The sequence below is a fragment of the Cucumis melo genome, chromosome 7, assembly GCF_025177605.1.
Source record: "Cucumis melo cultivar AY chromosome 7, USDA_Cmelo_AY_1.0, whole genome shotgun sequence".
NCBI lineage: Eukaryota > Viridiplantae > Streptophyta > Magnoliopsida > Cucurbitales > Cucurbitaceae > Cucumis > Cucumis melo.
This window is the reverse complement of record NC_066863.1, coordinates 27479873-27495059: the sequence shown is the minus strand read 5'-3', so window position 1 is coordinate 27495059 and position 15187 is coordinate 27479873. Positions and strand designations below refer to the sequence as shown.

At 30.4% G+C, this 15187-nt stretch overlaps 2 protein-coding genes and 1 long non-coding RNA gene across 5 annotated transcripts; 2 read left to right on the top strand and 1 right to left on the bottom strand.

Moving 5' to 3' along the window:
- Window positions 1-2226: 2226 nt before the first annotated feature.
- LOC103494566 (uncharacterized) lies at window positions 2227-6465 on the bottom strand. Of its 2 annotated transcripts, none has more exons than XM_051087333.1 (10): window positions 6220-6465; window positions 5490-5644; window positions 5280-5389; window positions 4803-4921; window positions 4611-4708; window positions 4130-4217; window positions 3876-4004; window positions 3667-3775; window positions 3310-3443; window positions 2227-2592 (listed from the first exon to the last, which is right to left on the bottom strand). In XM_051087333.1, the coding sequence occupies exons 2-10, from the start codon at window positions 5549-5551 to the stop codon at window positions 2548-2550; spliced, it is 894 nt and encodes a 297-aa protein (XP_050943290.1). In that variant the 5' UTR covers window positions 5552-5644; window positions 6220-6465; the 3' UTR covers window positions 2227-2547. The 2 variants fall into 2 exon arrangements, with proteins under 2 accessions (XP_050943290.1, XP_008454017.1); XM_008455795.3 differs by having other exon boundaries at window positions 5490-5626; window positions 6220-6464.
- Window positions 6466-8373: 1908 nt separating this feature from the next.
- On the top strand, window positions 8374-8918 carry LOC127150192 (uncharacterized). Its single transcript, XR_007822262.1, has 2 exons — window positions 8374-8498; window positions 8603-8918. It is a non-coding gene; the product is annotated as an uncharacterized LOC127150192 (long non-coding RNA).
- Window positions 8919-11391: 2473 nt separating this feature from the next.
- LOC103494565 (protein LAZY 1-like) lies at window positions 11392-15187 on the top strand. Of its 2 annotated transcripts, XM_017046008.2 has the most exons (4): window positions 11392-11429; window positions 11546-11615; window positions 12822-13530; window positions 14665-15186. In XM_017046008.2, exons 3-4 carry the CDS (start codon window positions 13261-13263, stop codon window positions 15010-15012), a joined length of 618 nt encoding a protein of 205 aa, XP_016901497.2. In that variant the 5' UTR covers window positions 11392-11429; window positions 11546-11615; window positions 12822-13260; the 3' UTR covers window positions 15013-15186. The 2 variants fall into 2 exon arrangements, with proteins under 2 accessions (XP_016901497.2, XP_050943289.1); XM_051087332.1 differs by having other exon boundaries at window positions 11398-11429; window positions 12822-15187.

The following is a 15187-nucleotide window of genomic DNA, read 5'->3' as shown; positions in this document are numbered from 1 at the left end:
CATACGAAAATTTTACCATAGGAAGAACTACTTACTAGACTACTACCTCCCCCCCTCTTTTTCCCTTCTTTTCTAAATGATTCACCAACAAACCAAAGGAACAATGTTGTCGTACATTCGATTATCATCTTTAAAATTGTTCAATCACTTTAGTGTAATATAATTTGACAAGAAATCTTCAACAATCTCATACGAGGTCGATAAGTATAGTAGATGAATGTTCTGTAATTTTAGTCAAATGACTTGAGGATCACTTTGCGACTTATCTCCAACATAATACTAAGACTCAATCACGGGACCAAATACTTTAAAGTTGAAGATGGCGGACCCTTAAGTAGTCAGACTCATATATCTTTTGGATCGAATTTGTGGATATGATAAGAAAAAGGGAGATGATCATTAATGAATCGGCCCACAAAAGAACATTGTCATAATCCTTTGTCCTTATCAATGATATCATAAGATGAAATCACCACACACACACACACACACACACACCCCATCCATTAACACACTTTCTGGTTCAAACCTTTTTGGTTATGAAAACAATCCGAATCAAATGATTATCAAAATCGAGTGATTCGTAATGTTTATATCTTAAACTCGTCTGTTATCTTGTTTGAAATTAGTTAAATTGGACACGTTTTAGTTGCATTGATAAAGTACTTAAACATGTTAACTTATATAAAAGTATTAAACTAAAATTGATTACAATGACTTATCTAAGAGAATATTAGAGGTAATTAAGTGTCATTGATTAAATAAATAGATATACCATTCAAAGTTCATGGAAGAATTTTTATTTTACTTTAAAAACATAAAATTTGAATCTATATTATATATACCATTAATTGATTTTAATAAATAAGTTTAAAACAAATCGTACTTTAAGAATCTCATTATTTCAATTACATACCAAATATTGGTATTCTAGTTTTAGACATCATATTCGAAATTTGACATTTCATGAACATATAATAATAATTTCTACGTTTTCTTGACATAAATAAAGGCCGTTTAGCATTTGAAAAATAACAAAATGAATAACTTTTTTTTAGGGAAAAGGATATTTTGCATTTTTTTTTACTAAATATGGAAATAAATAAACAAGTATAGAAATAAAGAAATACATAAGACCATTGATTCTATTCTATTGTAGGGTGTCGATCTCATTCAACAGCCGAAAAGAAATAAAAATGTGTACTTTGACTTTGCCACTAGATCCCTTTTTAATATGTAAACAAGATTAACATAAATTATTGTGATGACAAAAATCAGAAGAGGACTGCGATTATAATTAGAATATGCGTTTTAGTCTAAAAGAAATTTGTACATTAAAAAGGTTGTGGTTAATATGGGAAAAAAGTTCTTCGACGGCATCGTTTCAGTATTTATTTAGTTAAATTATTTTTTTCATTCAAAGGCTTAACTTGTTTTCGAAAGTAAAATAAAAAGAAAAAACATCTAGAAATGGATAGAAGATTTTCGATTTTTAAAAAACCAAATGATTTTCTAAGGTTTTGGTTTTTGAAAATTAAGCCTATTTTCTTTTTATTAATTAATAAAGATGTTTTACACATTTTTTAAGTAAAAAGGTTTAGTTCTTATTAAAATTCCAAAAAAATTAATATGTTTGAATTTTCAAGTTTACCAAAATTTATTTAGAGTTTAATTTTTGCTATTTGTACCCGAATAATAATTAAAAAACAAAAAGAAAAGTGAGAATCGTCCAAAAAGCTTCTAGTTCCACACTTTCAACAAAAATCAACTTTGCAAAAAATGGAATTATTTCAAAATTCAAAAAGTTGGATTAAAATATAGCTTTATTGACAACTTTCAAAGTTTCATCGACTCTCTATACATGTTTTCTTCAATGATTTTTTTAAAAAAAAAAATTAAAAAGAAGGAAACTTAATTAGAAGGTGAAAACTACAACATTACCCAAATAAAAAATACCCAACATTACCCAATACTTTTTTAAAGAAGACCTACGATCACTTGTCTCCTTAGTTCCAAACTCATGTGTTGCAAACCCATGTTACATCAGATTTTGAGGGAAATTTAACAATATATTGGATCAATAAATCAGACCATGACTATCATTTTCTGGACTTTGGTGCACCTTATAAATAAAACAAACCCAACAAAAGTATGTTTCGTGATGGATTCTATCTATCAAACCTACCTAATTTTCAACTTTTTGTATCTGCAATGCAAGTTCCATAATTACGAAAAAGATATGACATTTGTATCAATGAAATTTTGAAGACAAGATTTTGAAGTTTGTTCCAATAACCAAAACAAAAATGAGAAACCTTGATTGGTGGGTAAGCACTCTGAGAAGGAAAACGGTGAATGTGATTCCTTGGATCTAATGGATTTCCCTTCTGAGACAGCAAAATTGAACTGTTAATCTATAGAAGTTGGGACTCTAATTAACAAAACTCTTACCACTCCCTCAGGCTTTGTCTCATTACACTGGAAAATGGCTTTTCCTTAGAACCTCTTTCGTCTCTCCTCTTGTAGAAACAGCAGCCAAGGAATAATTTAATGGACTGTTGTTTGCCGCTCATCGGTTTCTTCATTCTCAACCTAGCAATATAGCACAAGGAATGTTACTAACTGACAAATGACGGTGAAAAATGCAAGTAGCTCAATTGTATACCAGGTATTATAGTTTGATTTCAGACAACGTGCCCGGAACAAATTCCAAATGTGAAGATCCCGGTTCATATTTAAATAAATTAACAGTTCATACTATAATGTTAGGAAACCTATCGTCCATGGATACAAAATTGTAATGGTGTGGCAAGTAAATGGGGACTGAATAGCAACGTGAGAAAAATGCCAAAAAATAACACGAGAAAGTAATATGTTTCTATGTAATCTTCATTTATGATGTATCAGGAAAAAACAATAGTTTCCTTTATCCAGCAGATTAGAACAATACGACAGAGAGAAAAGCTCATGAATAATGTCAATGATACAACCCAAACAAAACCAGAATGATATTGCAATATAAAAGACGGACTATTAATTTCAGGTATTTGAATCCTCACTATCTTGAGATTACTCAAGCTTAAAACCAAATGAATCAATATCTACGTTTGCCCTTTCTGACTCACTCTATTTATAAAATCATCATAATAATTTCCTAACTAATTACTTATAATGAACATCTTAATTCTGTCCTATTCCTAGTAGTGTCTCTACCAGTCAGCAGGTCACCATAACAACCGCTAAATATGTGTGAATGAATGTAAGTTAGCCAACAAACTATTGAAGTGATGGTAGGAAATCAACTATTACCTCAACTATAACCTTCGCTTTCTTCTTCAGTTTGGCACGAGCATCTTTCTCAAGCTTCCTCAAAGAAAAAGTAGACTCCTTTCTCCCTCTCTTGTGAGGAACCTGTATGTCTTCAACGTCTTCATCAAGTCCATCTGAATCATCAGAACATAAAATCTAGGTATTCAGATCTCATAAAATCAAACAAAATCCTCTTCTCTATACATAATATTAGACAGAATAAAAAGAACTTCATGTTTATACCCAAATGGATAGGGATAATACATCTCTAACAAAAGATAAAAGAAATAAAAGACTGATATGATTCATTGAAAACTCAAAATCAGTTTTCCTTTTCAATTCTAAATCCCGCATTACCACTATCTTCATCTGCATCTTGATTATGGATTGCAAGACCGCCAAAATCTTCCATATCTTCTTCTTCTTCTAATTCTTCATACCCTTCAACATATTCAATTTCAGGTTCCTGCTTATTCCAAGCAAAAATACTAGTTATCAGACGATGGAATGTAAAATTATTCATCAAGTCTCAGACTCTTCCTACAAAGAATGAAGGGCATCGCTACCTCTTCCTCTTCACTGGCAGCCTGCAATTCTTCCATTTCAAGAACTTCATTATATGCTTCAACAGGATAGTTGTATATATCGCCATACACTCCTTTTTTAAGACGTTCCAGTAGTTCCTTTTCAATACTCTGCATAAAAGTAGGTATTAGATACGGTTTCCCTACATTAACTACTCAGTTAAGAAACGTGTTTCAAGTAGAATTACAGAAAGACTCCATTAGTATCAGTATCAAGAATATCCCAAATACTGAACCTTATCCAACAATGCTGCTTTCTCAGCCTTCTGCTCCCTCCTGGCTTCTCTTTTAATCTCCTTTCTGGGTGTTGTCATTATTTTCTCCCTGGTTGGTAATTAGAGTGATGCATAGTCAATACCAATGAAATATAACCTTATAAACATTAATATTAGACTGATTCTCATTAAATGCATCAGATTGGATGCATTCAACAGGATTCAGGAAACAAAAGAGGTTTCAATTCTCCCATATGCACAACTATCATACCGGAGGTTTTGAAGCAACTATAATTTATTCAGAAATTTCAATTAACAAAAGAGCTCCCAAACTTTAAACTTATTGAAAGTGACATTTTAATTTTGCTGTTTCTTCAATCAGAATCAGAAAAGCAAAAAAAATTCACATAATAAAGCTTATTGAATACCCACGACGAATTAATATAGGTAGAGCAACAATCTCTGTTTCCAAAACAAAGAAATGTACAAAAAATTAGTGAACCTTGTTTTCAAAGCAAGCTTCCTCATTCGTATCCGCATTTGGGTCATTTTAGTCAATCGTTGCTTTGTCTTGTGTACAAGTATCTTAGGCCAATACATCTGTCAAAGGGCAGACAATGTAGATTAAAGACTTAATAAAAGAGAAACAGAAAAAGTAAGATACTGAGCATAATTGAACGAGATGATTACTTACCAGATGTTTATCTATAAGTTCCAGTGCCTTTTCGTAATTTCTGGGCAACTTAACTCTTTCCCACAACTCATTTGGCTTATGAGCTCTTTCAATTGTTTTCATATATAGATAGAAAACCCCTACAAGAACAAGAGAATAACGTTTTGCTTATTTGAATGAAAACTTTTTGTTAGTGATTTCTCAACTATAGACAATACATAATACCGACAAATGATTTGTTATAGTTAGGTATCAAATTAACAGTGGCTTTCCAACAAATCATTGGCATGCATAAAAATGTTTTTTTCCTCAACATATTTCTTCTCCATTCTCATAATAACACCATAGAGGTACAGTACAACGAATTTGTTTTTATCGGCCTCTAAGTGCAAAAACAAGAAATTGTTGAACAAATAAAGTAGGATGCTCTATAATAAAGCCTGAGAATCAAGAATTCACAAGGAAACCAAAATGCAAATATGGAGGAGCAGGAAATACCATCATGGTCACGAATAGTAGCATAGCGACTGTTAGCCAAAGGACATGAACTCCGATTACATATCCCAGTTACATTATAAGGGTTTCTACAGAATTTCCCAGTCGTAATCCTACGGAAGCATCAAAACCAGTCAAAATTTAGGAACAGAAACATGGAAAAAAAAACCTTTTCAACTAATAAATGTAAATAACTCTCAGAGTAAAACTCACTTGGCCATGAAACTGCAATGATTGTGGCGGATGACCTGCCATATTACCTCGTCGTGCTGCATCTTTTGCTAAGAAACTTATGAAATGATGGAGAAAGAAAGTTGTGCTCAGTTGAATATTCTACCCCTGTTTCAACCCTAAATTTGGAAGGATTTCTAATCAGAAAACAAAACAAGGAATTTAAAATAAGTTTCGATTTCTAAGCTTCACCCTATAATCAACTTTATCCTACAAGAGACACCTTTCTAAAAGAATCAGACGTACACCGGTTCACATGCAAATGTAACTCTAAGCGAGTTCATAAGCTTGAATTGTCTCTTCTTTATTCAAGCAAACTCAATGCTATCCCATAAAACTCAAACACGAACTGAAATTCCGTTTTCTACTTAATTGAGCATTGTATCTTACTGTTTTTCTAAACTAAGAACTACTATATCAATCCCTTCAAATACAGGTTTTCCTACTCTTTTCTACAACCAACCAAATTACAGGTAAATTGTCTTTTCTTAGTTCACCTTCTTAAACTTCTTTCTTCTCTTCATTTACTGACTTGAATATACTGCTTGAACATTAGTAGACCAAGAAATCAACAAAAGAAAGGAAAAAAAAAATTATCCACTGATTTTCTTCTACGTAGACGAACAGAATAAACCAACATAAACTAACGAAAAACCACAAATGATCAAACCCTTATGGTTTTAAAACATGAGTGGAGGCAGAGCGATCTCACCTAGGGTTTAGGGGGTCAACCACTGTTTCTGAGAAGAAGGCAATAGATAAGTAACTGTATCTCGTCGGAAGGCGGAGAGAGCGGCGTGAAACAGCAGGAGCTAAGACGCCGTCCGGGAAGAAGGATACGGCGGCGGCGGGGGTTTTTAACCGTAGGAAGGAGAAAATAGGTTTAGGAAGAAAGAGATTAAATAGTGAAAATATAAAAATAAAAATGGAAGTGTATGTGTGTGTAAGTGCGTTGCGTTCGAAGAGGTAAACGATACGATACATTTTTTCTTCTTCTTTATGCCGCCAATTAGTTAAAAGGCCCAAAATAAAGAGGTAAATGGGGTTTATGCAATATATCAAATGTCTCCTACCAAATATCTTTTGATATAAAAAAAAAATTAAATCAATTTCATTTTTCCTTTTGCATTGCTAGAAAATGTATATTTAGCCACATGTAATGTACAATGCCAGTATAAAGCTAAGGCGACGCTTTGTGTGGGCATAAACGTTGGTAGAAAATATTATCGGGTCATGTATCACGTGTGGGTAGAAATCACATTTTCTATTTACGAATGTTTTTGTGTTGGCGGACCGTTCTTTCTACCGATGTATAATGCGTGGACAAAAATTACATTTTTGTCTACAATTTTTTTGTTCTTTAGGTAGAAAGACCATTATGTCAACAAACGTTAATGAGAAGAGTTCTTTGGTGGACTTTTGCAAGGTTGAGTTTGATTGGTTCATGGACCCGATTCTCGGACCCAACAAATTGGATTTGGCCTTTTTTTAACATTCAAGTTCAAATTAAGCCTTTTTTTATTCAATTAGACTTTAACCTAAATAATAATATCAAATTTGACCAAATTAATTTTATTTAATCCTACGATCATGATGAGAATATATAGCATCATCGAGGATTACCAATTTATGTCTTCAATTTTAAATCGAAAAACTCCTCCAACTTTTAATTAGTTATAAACTCAATTATTTGCATTTTAATCATTAATTTTGGATAAAACCAAAACTTTTCATCCAATTAATTTTCTAAACATTTGACAATGCCTTTTCATGTCAATAAAGATGGAATAAATCTTATACTACATTAGTGGAATTTAGAACAGTGAGTTTCCAATTATAAGTTGACACAAAGAAAATTCCTAAGAATCCAAAGTGATCAAGACATTTAACCACACAATGGGTCTAAGGGATTTGACCTCAATGCAATGGATAAGAAGATATGAACAACCATCCAAAAACAAAACCAAAACTTTTGGTGTCTTTGCATCTTCCAAATTCACATCTAATTTAAACACTTTATAATTAAAACACAACTAAATGTTATAATATTTCACATATGAAAGTTTTAATAATTTCATGTCAATGCCTTAGTTACAAATATTGTAACTTTATAATATTATATAATTTATAATAACACATGTTTTAATCTTTAAGGAAAAAAATGACATAAATATGTAACACGTAATTGGGGTTTATATTCTTTTATACGTTGTATAAGGTTTCAAAATAAATCAGTTAAAAATGATAAAATATACATAGAATACTAAAAACATTTTCGACTTTTATTTATTTTCAATCTCCCGACATATATTATGTATGTCATAGCCTATTCTAATGTTGATTCGGTGTCAAACATTGATGATCGAAAATCAGATCAACTCCGTCATTTGATCAGTTGATTAACTGTGATCTTACGAAAAAAATATGATCTCAGTTCCGTCATCGAATTAGTTGACTAACTATCTTGGAAAAATAACTATACACTCACAATTTCAATAACTTCGTACCAAACTTGGGTACTTGATCTACCGTTTAGTTTTGAGGGGATGTTAGGGAGAAGTCTTTGATGGACAACATTCCCACGTCAGCTGCCAACAGTTCCATGGTGTCAACAACTCAACAATAATAATTGCAAATTAATGACACCTAGAAAGGGACATTTTAAAACCTTCAATTGGTTTCCCAAATTATAGGGATTTATTGTATATAAATATGTTAATCATATTCATGGAATACACAAAATCTTATCCCAAAAATATCTCAACCTACTTTTTCATTTATAACCACAAATTTCTATTGTGATTTTCTGCCATTTTTAGCTACATCATTTGAGTATAAATTATGGTCCATTTTGGAGGTAGAAAACATACAAACTAATACAAAACATATTCCAAACCACATCTAATTTTCACCTAACTATATACACTTTAGAAATGGAGAAGTCCTCAGTTAAGTTGGCTTGCATGTTGTTGATGTTCTTTATTGTCTCTGGTATGTAAATTACTTTTAAATTTCTCGTTGTTCATATGTTGTTTTTTATTCGTGTTTTTTAATATTTTTGAATGATAATTATCAATTATATCAAAATGTTTCAGAAACATTGTTCGTCTCAGAAGCAAGACATGTAGTAAACGTTCCATGCAATACTGAGAAAGATTGTTCGAATCCAGGCCGATGTATTTGCAACTTCCACCTATGTTTTTGTAAGGCAGAATCTACGGAGACAATCTTGGACAAAATCCTTCCAAAATCTTTGGGAGAACAAAAAACAACTCCTTGAAGACTAAGTTGACAAACAAACTCGTTCCTACTTTTCCATTTGTATCAACACACACATATATAGCTCATGAGATTTGGAAAAGAGATAATGTATTTTCCTATCTTACACTAAATAATATATGAGTTATGGTTTCCCTTTTCTTTACATAAACTTCTCTGTGTTTGAAATTTTATGTTTGTTTACGAAAATTTAGCAATTCAATTAATCAATGTCATGGAGAATAGGATAGTTTGAAGAGAAATTTTAAAATGGTTATAACCTCAAACTATATAAAAAATAGGGTGGTGAAGGAAGTTATGTCCCAAGGTTACACGACTCCATAAAAAACATTTAAAAAAAAAACGTATTTTTAGAATTGAAAATTGAAAATTAGAATATTTAATATATATATATATATATAAAAAGTACGTACATTAGGATATTCGATATATGTATATATATAAAATTAAGAAGTTTGTTAATAAGAAAATAATTAAATTAAAATAAAGAAATTTGAAATATTAGAAAAAGAGAAAATAAGGTGTGGGTATGGACGGAAACCCATCTACGACTTCGACCTAATGAACAGACAATTCACTAATTCACTGAAGTTGTAAATTCCGTCCACGACTATATATTTTCGTCAATAGTTCCTCTCCCATCCTAGTTTTTTTAAATAATATCATTAAAAAAATTTCAATCTCATAGATAGACGGTCACTCGGAAAGGTGAAATTAATGAAGATTTTTTTTTTCTTTTTTATCAACTTAAGAAAGGACAAAGGGTTTGAAAAGTTCATTAATATTTACAACCGTTTTGTTTCACCCGATTTGGTTTGTTTTGAATATTTAGAACCATCAAACAATATCTTTAATTCTTTTTCTTTAAGGGGTTGAACAGTAAAGATAATTTGAAAAGTTATATTATTATTATTATTATTATTATTATTATTATTATTATTATTATTATTATTATTATTATTATTATTATTATTATTATTATTATTATTATTATTATTATTATTATTATTTTACCCAAATTTTGAAGGAGTTTGTGTGTATAGAAATAGGCTAAAAAGGTATTAAAAGAAAGTGGGTATTAACGTATGGTGCATTTTAGGACATTGATTACATTTTCAAAGAAATTGAGGATCAATGTATAAAAATTTACTACATAGCCTTCAATAAATTTTAGAAAATATATACTTCCAAGTTCAAGAGGTACGACATGTCTTTGTCGACCATGCATGCATGTCCAAACCCTAATTTCTTTCTTTTTTTCAAAAGTTTTAATCCCCTTTTCTCCATGTCCTTATTTTGTTAGATTCAACACATGATGTGGGACTATGTTGATGTGTTGTGTTATGTCTTCTTCTATATATATATATATATATATATATATATATATATATATATATATATAATATTATATTTCAATATTTGTTCTCTATTTAATCCTATAATTTCAATTTAGTCTAGCCTCTTAGTTAATTAAGTAGCCTATCTTAAAAATTAGTGTTTATTATATTAGAAGTTTAGGGTTTATGTGATTTTTCATCCTTAAATTAATTATTTATGTAAATTCTAATTATATCATTGTAGAATTATTCTATATATTTAAGTTTATTTTCTTGAAGAAAGACATACCATAAAATACTTTTGATTACTGATAGATGAGAAATATTGGTACATAATTAGATAAATTGATTAGTTCAAAAAGAACATACATGACGTCAACAATTCAATCACTCAAACATGTAAAGAAAAGGATGTAATAATATGTTATTTGAAGTAGAACACACCATTTGAATATGTATAGGGTTTGCCTACTTGGAGCTTGTCTCTTTCTTACTGGATGTGTGTCCCATTGAGTTCATTAATAGTGCTCCAAACGAAGACGAGGCTCGAACAAAATAGGGTTTTGAGTTTTTAGGCTCATAATATTAGCCTTAATCAAAATATCAATAGATTTGAATGGAATTAAGAGGTTTGATTTTTTTGATTTTTTTTTTTTTAAGAATGACAAGAAGTGTTTTTAAAATTAGAATATACAAGGAATAAACCACTTTTTTTTTGTAATTAGACTCATTGCAATGTGAATTACACCATACCCATTTTAGAAATGTAGATTATTGTTATGGTATTATATAACATTCTTACATAAAAGAATATTGTTCTATGTGATTTGACGAAACAATTATCTCAAAGAATGGAAGGAAAGAAAGAAAGAAAAGAGATCGGGTAGCAAATAAACATGCAAAGACAAGGAATGATGTATTGATTTAATTGGAGTATGTCTTTCTACTCACTAGCTCATTGAATGTGTCCTATTTTTTGGTTCATATCATAAATTATGTTCATCAAAGAAGATGCGACTCCAAATAGAATAAACTTAAAAAGAGTGCACCATTTGATTCTACTCATGAATAGATTGAAATTAAACTACATCATTTGAAAAAGAATCAATTTAATTCAATGATCGGGACCCAGAAACCGATCGAGGTCCACGATGTGTGCAATTAACACACTTGGTTCCAAGAGCAAATCAAAACCCAAATTTGTTACCATCTCCATGTTTCCATCCCTCCTCAAATCTTCTCAAAACTATTAAAAAGAGAGTGATCCTCAAAACTCTTCATCTCAAGAAATCTTCTCAAGATGAAGGTAAGATCATTATTATTACATTTTTCTTGGTTTGATGATCATCTTTTTGAAAGAAAAAACCAACCACATAAACCCTAATTTTCTTTTTTCTTTTTTCTCTTGTAAATTGAACACAGTTATTAGGATGGATGCATCGCAAGTTTAGGCAAAACAATGGACAAGTACCACTCAAAGAGTTTGTCAATGGTAATTCCTCCTAATTAATTTCTCTCTACTGCTTTAATTTCATCTTTACATGCATGGCTTGTCAATATAATGATAACATAGTATTTATATATACTTTTAGGTTATGTTTGATGATGATCAATTTGGTTCATAAGAGCTAAAAAGCTTGTAAATTCTACTACCTACTTCTTTACAAATTTTGAAAATTAAGTATATTTTTGTTTTGAATTATTTTAAAATTAATAAGTTTATAAAGACTTCCCCTAAAGTAAGTCATTTTAAACGTGTAAATTGAATTGACTTAAGAAAAAGATATTTTTGCAAGAAATCCATTTTTATTTAAACAAATAAATTTCAAAAGTTAATTTTGAGTGGCTACCAAACACTATAATTTTCTCTAAAATGAAATGTGTATTCTAAACATACTCCTAACTCCCGTTTGGATTAACTTAAAAAATTGTTTTCTTTTTAAATATCATTTTCATTTAAACTCTTGTGATGAAAAATGTTTAAAACACACTTCAAAAAGTTATTTTTAGTGGATACCAAGCACTCCATTACTTTTTTAAAATAACTTTTTTTTTTTGACAAAAATTGTTTCGTCGACCGAGATGAATATGTGCCCACATAAATGACTTTCTTAAATAAAAATTACATTTTTTGCCACACATGATACATGGACCGATAAATTTTTCCATGCACAAAACGTTGTATATGAGCCTTATATATGAGCCTTATGACTACCAACGTATTTCTTGCAACACAAAGAAAATGTAGGCTTTACTATTTTAATTTGTTCCACGTTTATTATTATATGCTTCTATATCAATTTTCAAATAATGAATTGAATTTACCTGTAATAATATTATTCAATATTGCAACAACCAATTTAAAAATAAAATATTTTTAATCATTAGTACTTACACGAAAATATACTGAATTAGAATTCTTTAGTGCCTTAATATTTATTAGAGATTTCACTTTGGCATATCAAAATGAATAAAATTTGGTGAAAATTTATTTTTGGCTTTCAATTTTTGAAAATTTTCTCTGTGCAGTGTGAATATCAATAAAAAATATTTTCTAATGCAATAAAGATAAGAAGATTTGACCGACAACAGAGACCTAATAAATTATGGTCGCTGACATACACATCTAAATAAAAATATTGGAAATAAATTCTTTGTTTTGTTTATAGGTTGTTAAACATTTGAAATTGTATTTTAGGGCAACAAACAAGTGATGAACAACAATATTTCCCAAGAACAAGCACCAATAACCCTTTCAAACAAGCCCATAGAGACCTAGATATTGCAAGAACAGATGAAGACTACGAAGATGAATCCCTAATCTCCATATCTGAAATCTTCCCTGGCTTTCTTGCCATTGGAACCTTCGGCTCTTCTGAACCAGCAACCCCAAAATTCTCCATCTCCATTGATCACATTACTGAAAGTGATCAAACTGAAGTCACAAAGAATGAGCTCAAGCTGATCAATGATGAGCTCGAGAAGGTGCTGAGGTCGAGGCAAAAGACGAAGGGGGGTCGAGGCAGGACAGCAGCCATGCGAACAAAGTCGAGAGCAATTATAATAATGTTGAGAGTGGTGATCATGATGCTGTGGTTTGCCCACTTCAAGAGTACTTGTTTGGGTCGGCGGTTGAGATGTCAACAACGATGGCGAAGAAGGAGAATCGGACATCACTTGGGGAGCTGTTTCAGAGAAGTAAGGTGGTAGAGGAAGGTGGAGGGGGAAGATGTGATCAGAAGGATGAGCAAAAGAAAGTAGAGAAGGAAGGGGATAAGTATGGGATGCAATTGTTAAAAAAGAAGTTGAAGAAAAAGATGTTTTGTGCTGCTTCTAAAAGCACTTTAAGTTCAAATAATGCTTCTGGTGAAGTCTTGGATGTCTCAACTGCAACAAAACTTCACAAGGTAATGCATCAGACTCTTTTTCTTTTGGTGTCATTTCTCAGGACAAAGATAGGTCATTTCGAGATATTGTTTGGTTTTTGTAACATTCTCGTGTTTCTGGTTTTTTGTTTCCTAATTTTAAAGAAACAAAACCTTTGGGTAAGTACTCTCATTTTTCAAAAATATATTTTCCACATGGAAGTAAACAACAACGTAAAGTTTTCTTTTTTTTCAATATATATATAAAAATAAAACATACATTTTCAAAGATAGCAAAATCAACAAAGCTATATTTACAAAAAGATATGAACATTTTAGATTTTATTGATAATAGACACCGATGGACATTGATAGTTGATAAAAGTCTATCAATATCAATTTAATACAATCTAAAATTTTCTATATTTTATAATTTTTTAACATTTTTTCATTTATAATAAAACAACTATTTAATTACCGATGAAAATTTATGAAAGTAAATATAACTTAAAATTTTGGGAAACTATTTTAGATGAGAAAACTTATGAAATATTTAAAAATATAACAAAATACCACAATTTATCTGTTATAAACTATTATATGTGTCTATCATGCTACAGATAGTTAAATGGTAGTCTATCACCATCTATTGTAGATAGACTGTGAAATTTTTCTTAAAATATTTAATTTGGTTCATTTTCATTCCTAAAATTGTATAAATATCATTTTAGAAGCAACTTTTCAATTTTATTTTTTAAAATTACCAATTTTTTAATAAAATTATGAAAAAATAAATGGTTATGAACACGTCTTTTTTTCCATTTAAAAAAACCACGAAACATAGAACGAGAAATGAAAAACAAGAATGTTATCAAAAGAGCCCTTTCTATCTTATTCATAACATTTCTGGACCAAAGAAAAAAAAGAACAACAAGAAGAAAAGTCTATTTCTTTAATATAATGTAGCTAACTCTCGTAGTTCATTAGTAGTTAATATATTTACTAATCAAAGTAGAGGTTGAAATCACACACAAATTATTATAGTAATCACTATAGTTCGAGAGACATAAATTTGTGAAGAAAAAGGGAGAAAAGATGAAAAACGAAGCCCCCGTTTCGTTTCGATAATCGTCTTTGATGATATCGACCTAAAACACTTTGCAATGGGCTTTGTAGATTCTTCATTTGTTCAACAGGAAAGTTTATCCAGCTGAAAGCATCGCAATGGCCAAAGATCAAAAAGGGGATCATCATAAGGCACAAAAGAACTATGACAAAAAGAAAAAAACAACCACCAGTACTGATATTGGAAGATCATCAGTTAATAAGAACAATAATGAAGAAACAACCTCCACAGATGAAGACATCATGATCTTCCCAAAACAGCTCATCTTAAAGCAAACCTTACAAAGCATCCAAACACGATCTGGTCCTCCACGATTCTCCGACATTATCGATGACGATGTCGATTTCAATTATTGGAACAAGGAGCAATGGATCAAATCAGACTCTGACTGTAAGTGAAATGCCGTAATTTTAGTCTCTATTTGGCGTTTGAGTTTCATGTACGTACGTACTGTCTACGTTTTTTATTTATCTATGTTTTTGCTTTATTGTCTCTCTATCTTTAATTTGATTAAAGTTTATTAGACATATCTTTTTATTCGAGAAAGAAATTAATAAAGTTTATCTTCAGTAA

Coding starts and splice junctions, on each gene's coding strand:
- LOC103494566 (XM_051087333.1), bottom strand. CDS start 5,551: ATGCAGCACGACGAGGTAATATGGCAGGTCATCCGCCACAATCATTGC. Junction 4,922..5,279: donor TACTATTCGTGACCATGATG/GTATTTCCTGCT, acceptor TTGTTCTTGTAG/GGGTTTTCTATCTATATATG. Junction 2,593..3,309: donor AAGCGAAGGTTATAGTTGAG/GTAATAGTTGAT, acceptor CTATATTGCTAG/GTTGAGAATGAAGAAACCGA.
- LOC103494565 (XM_017046008.2), top strand. CDS start 13,261: ATGTCAACAACGATGGCGAAGAAGGAGAATCGGACATCACTTGGGGAG. Junction 13,531..14,664: donor CTGCAACAAAACTTCACAAG/GTAATGCATCAG, acceptor TGGGCTTTGTAG/ATTCTTCATTTGTTCAACAG.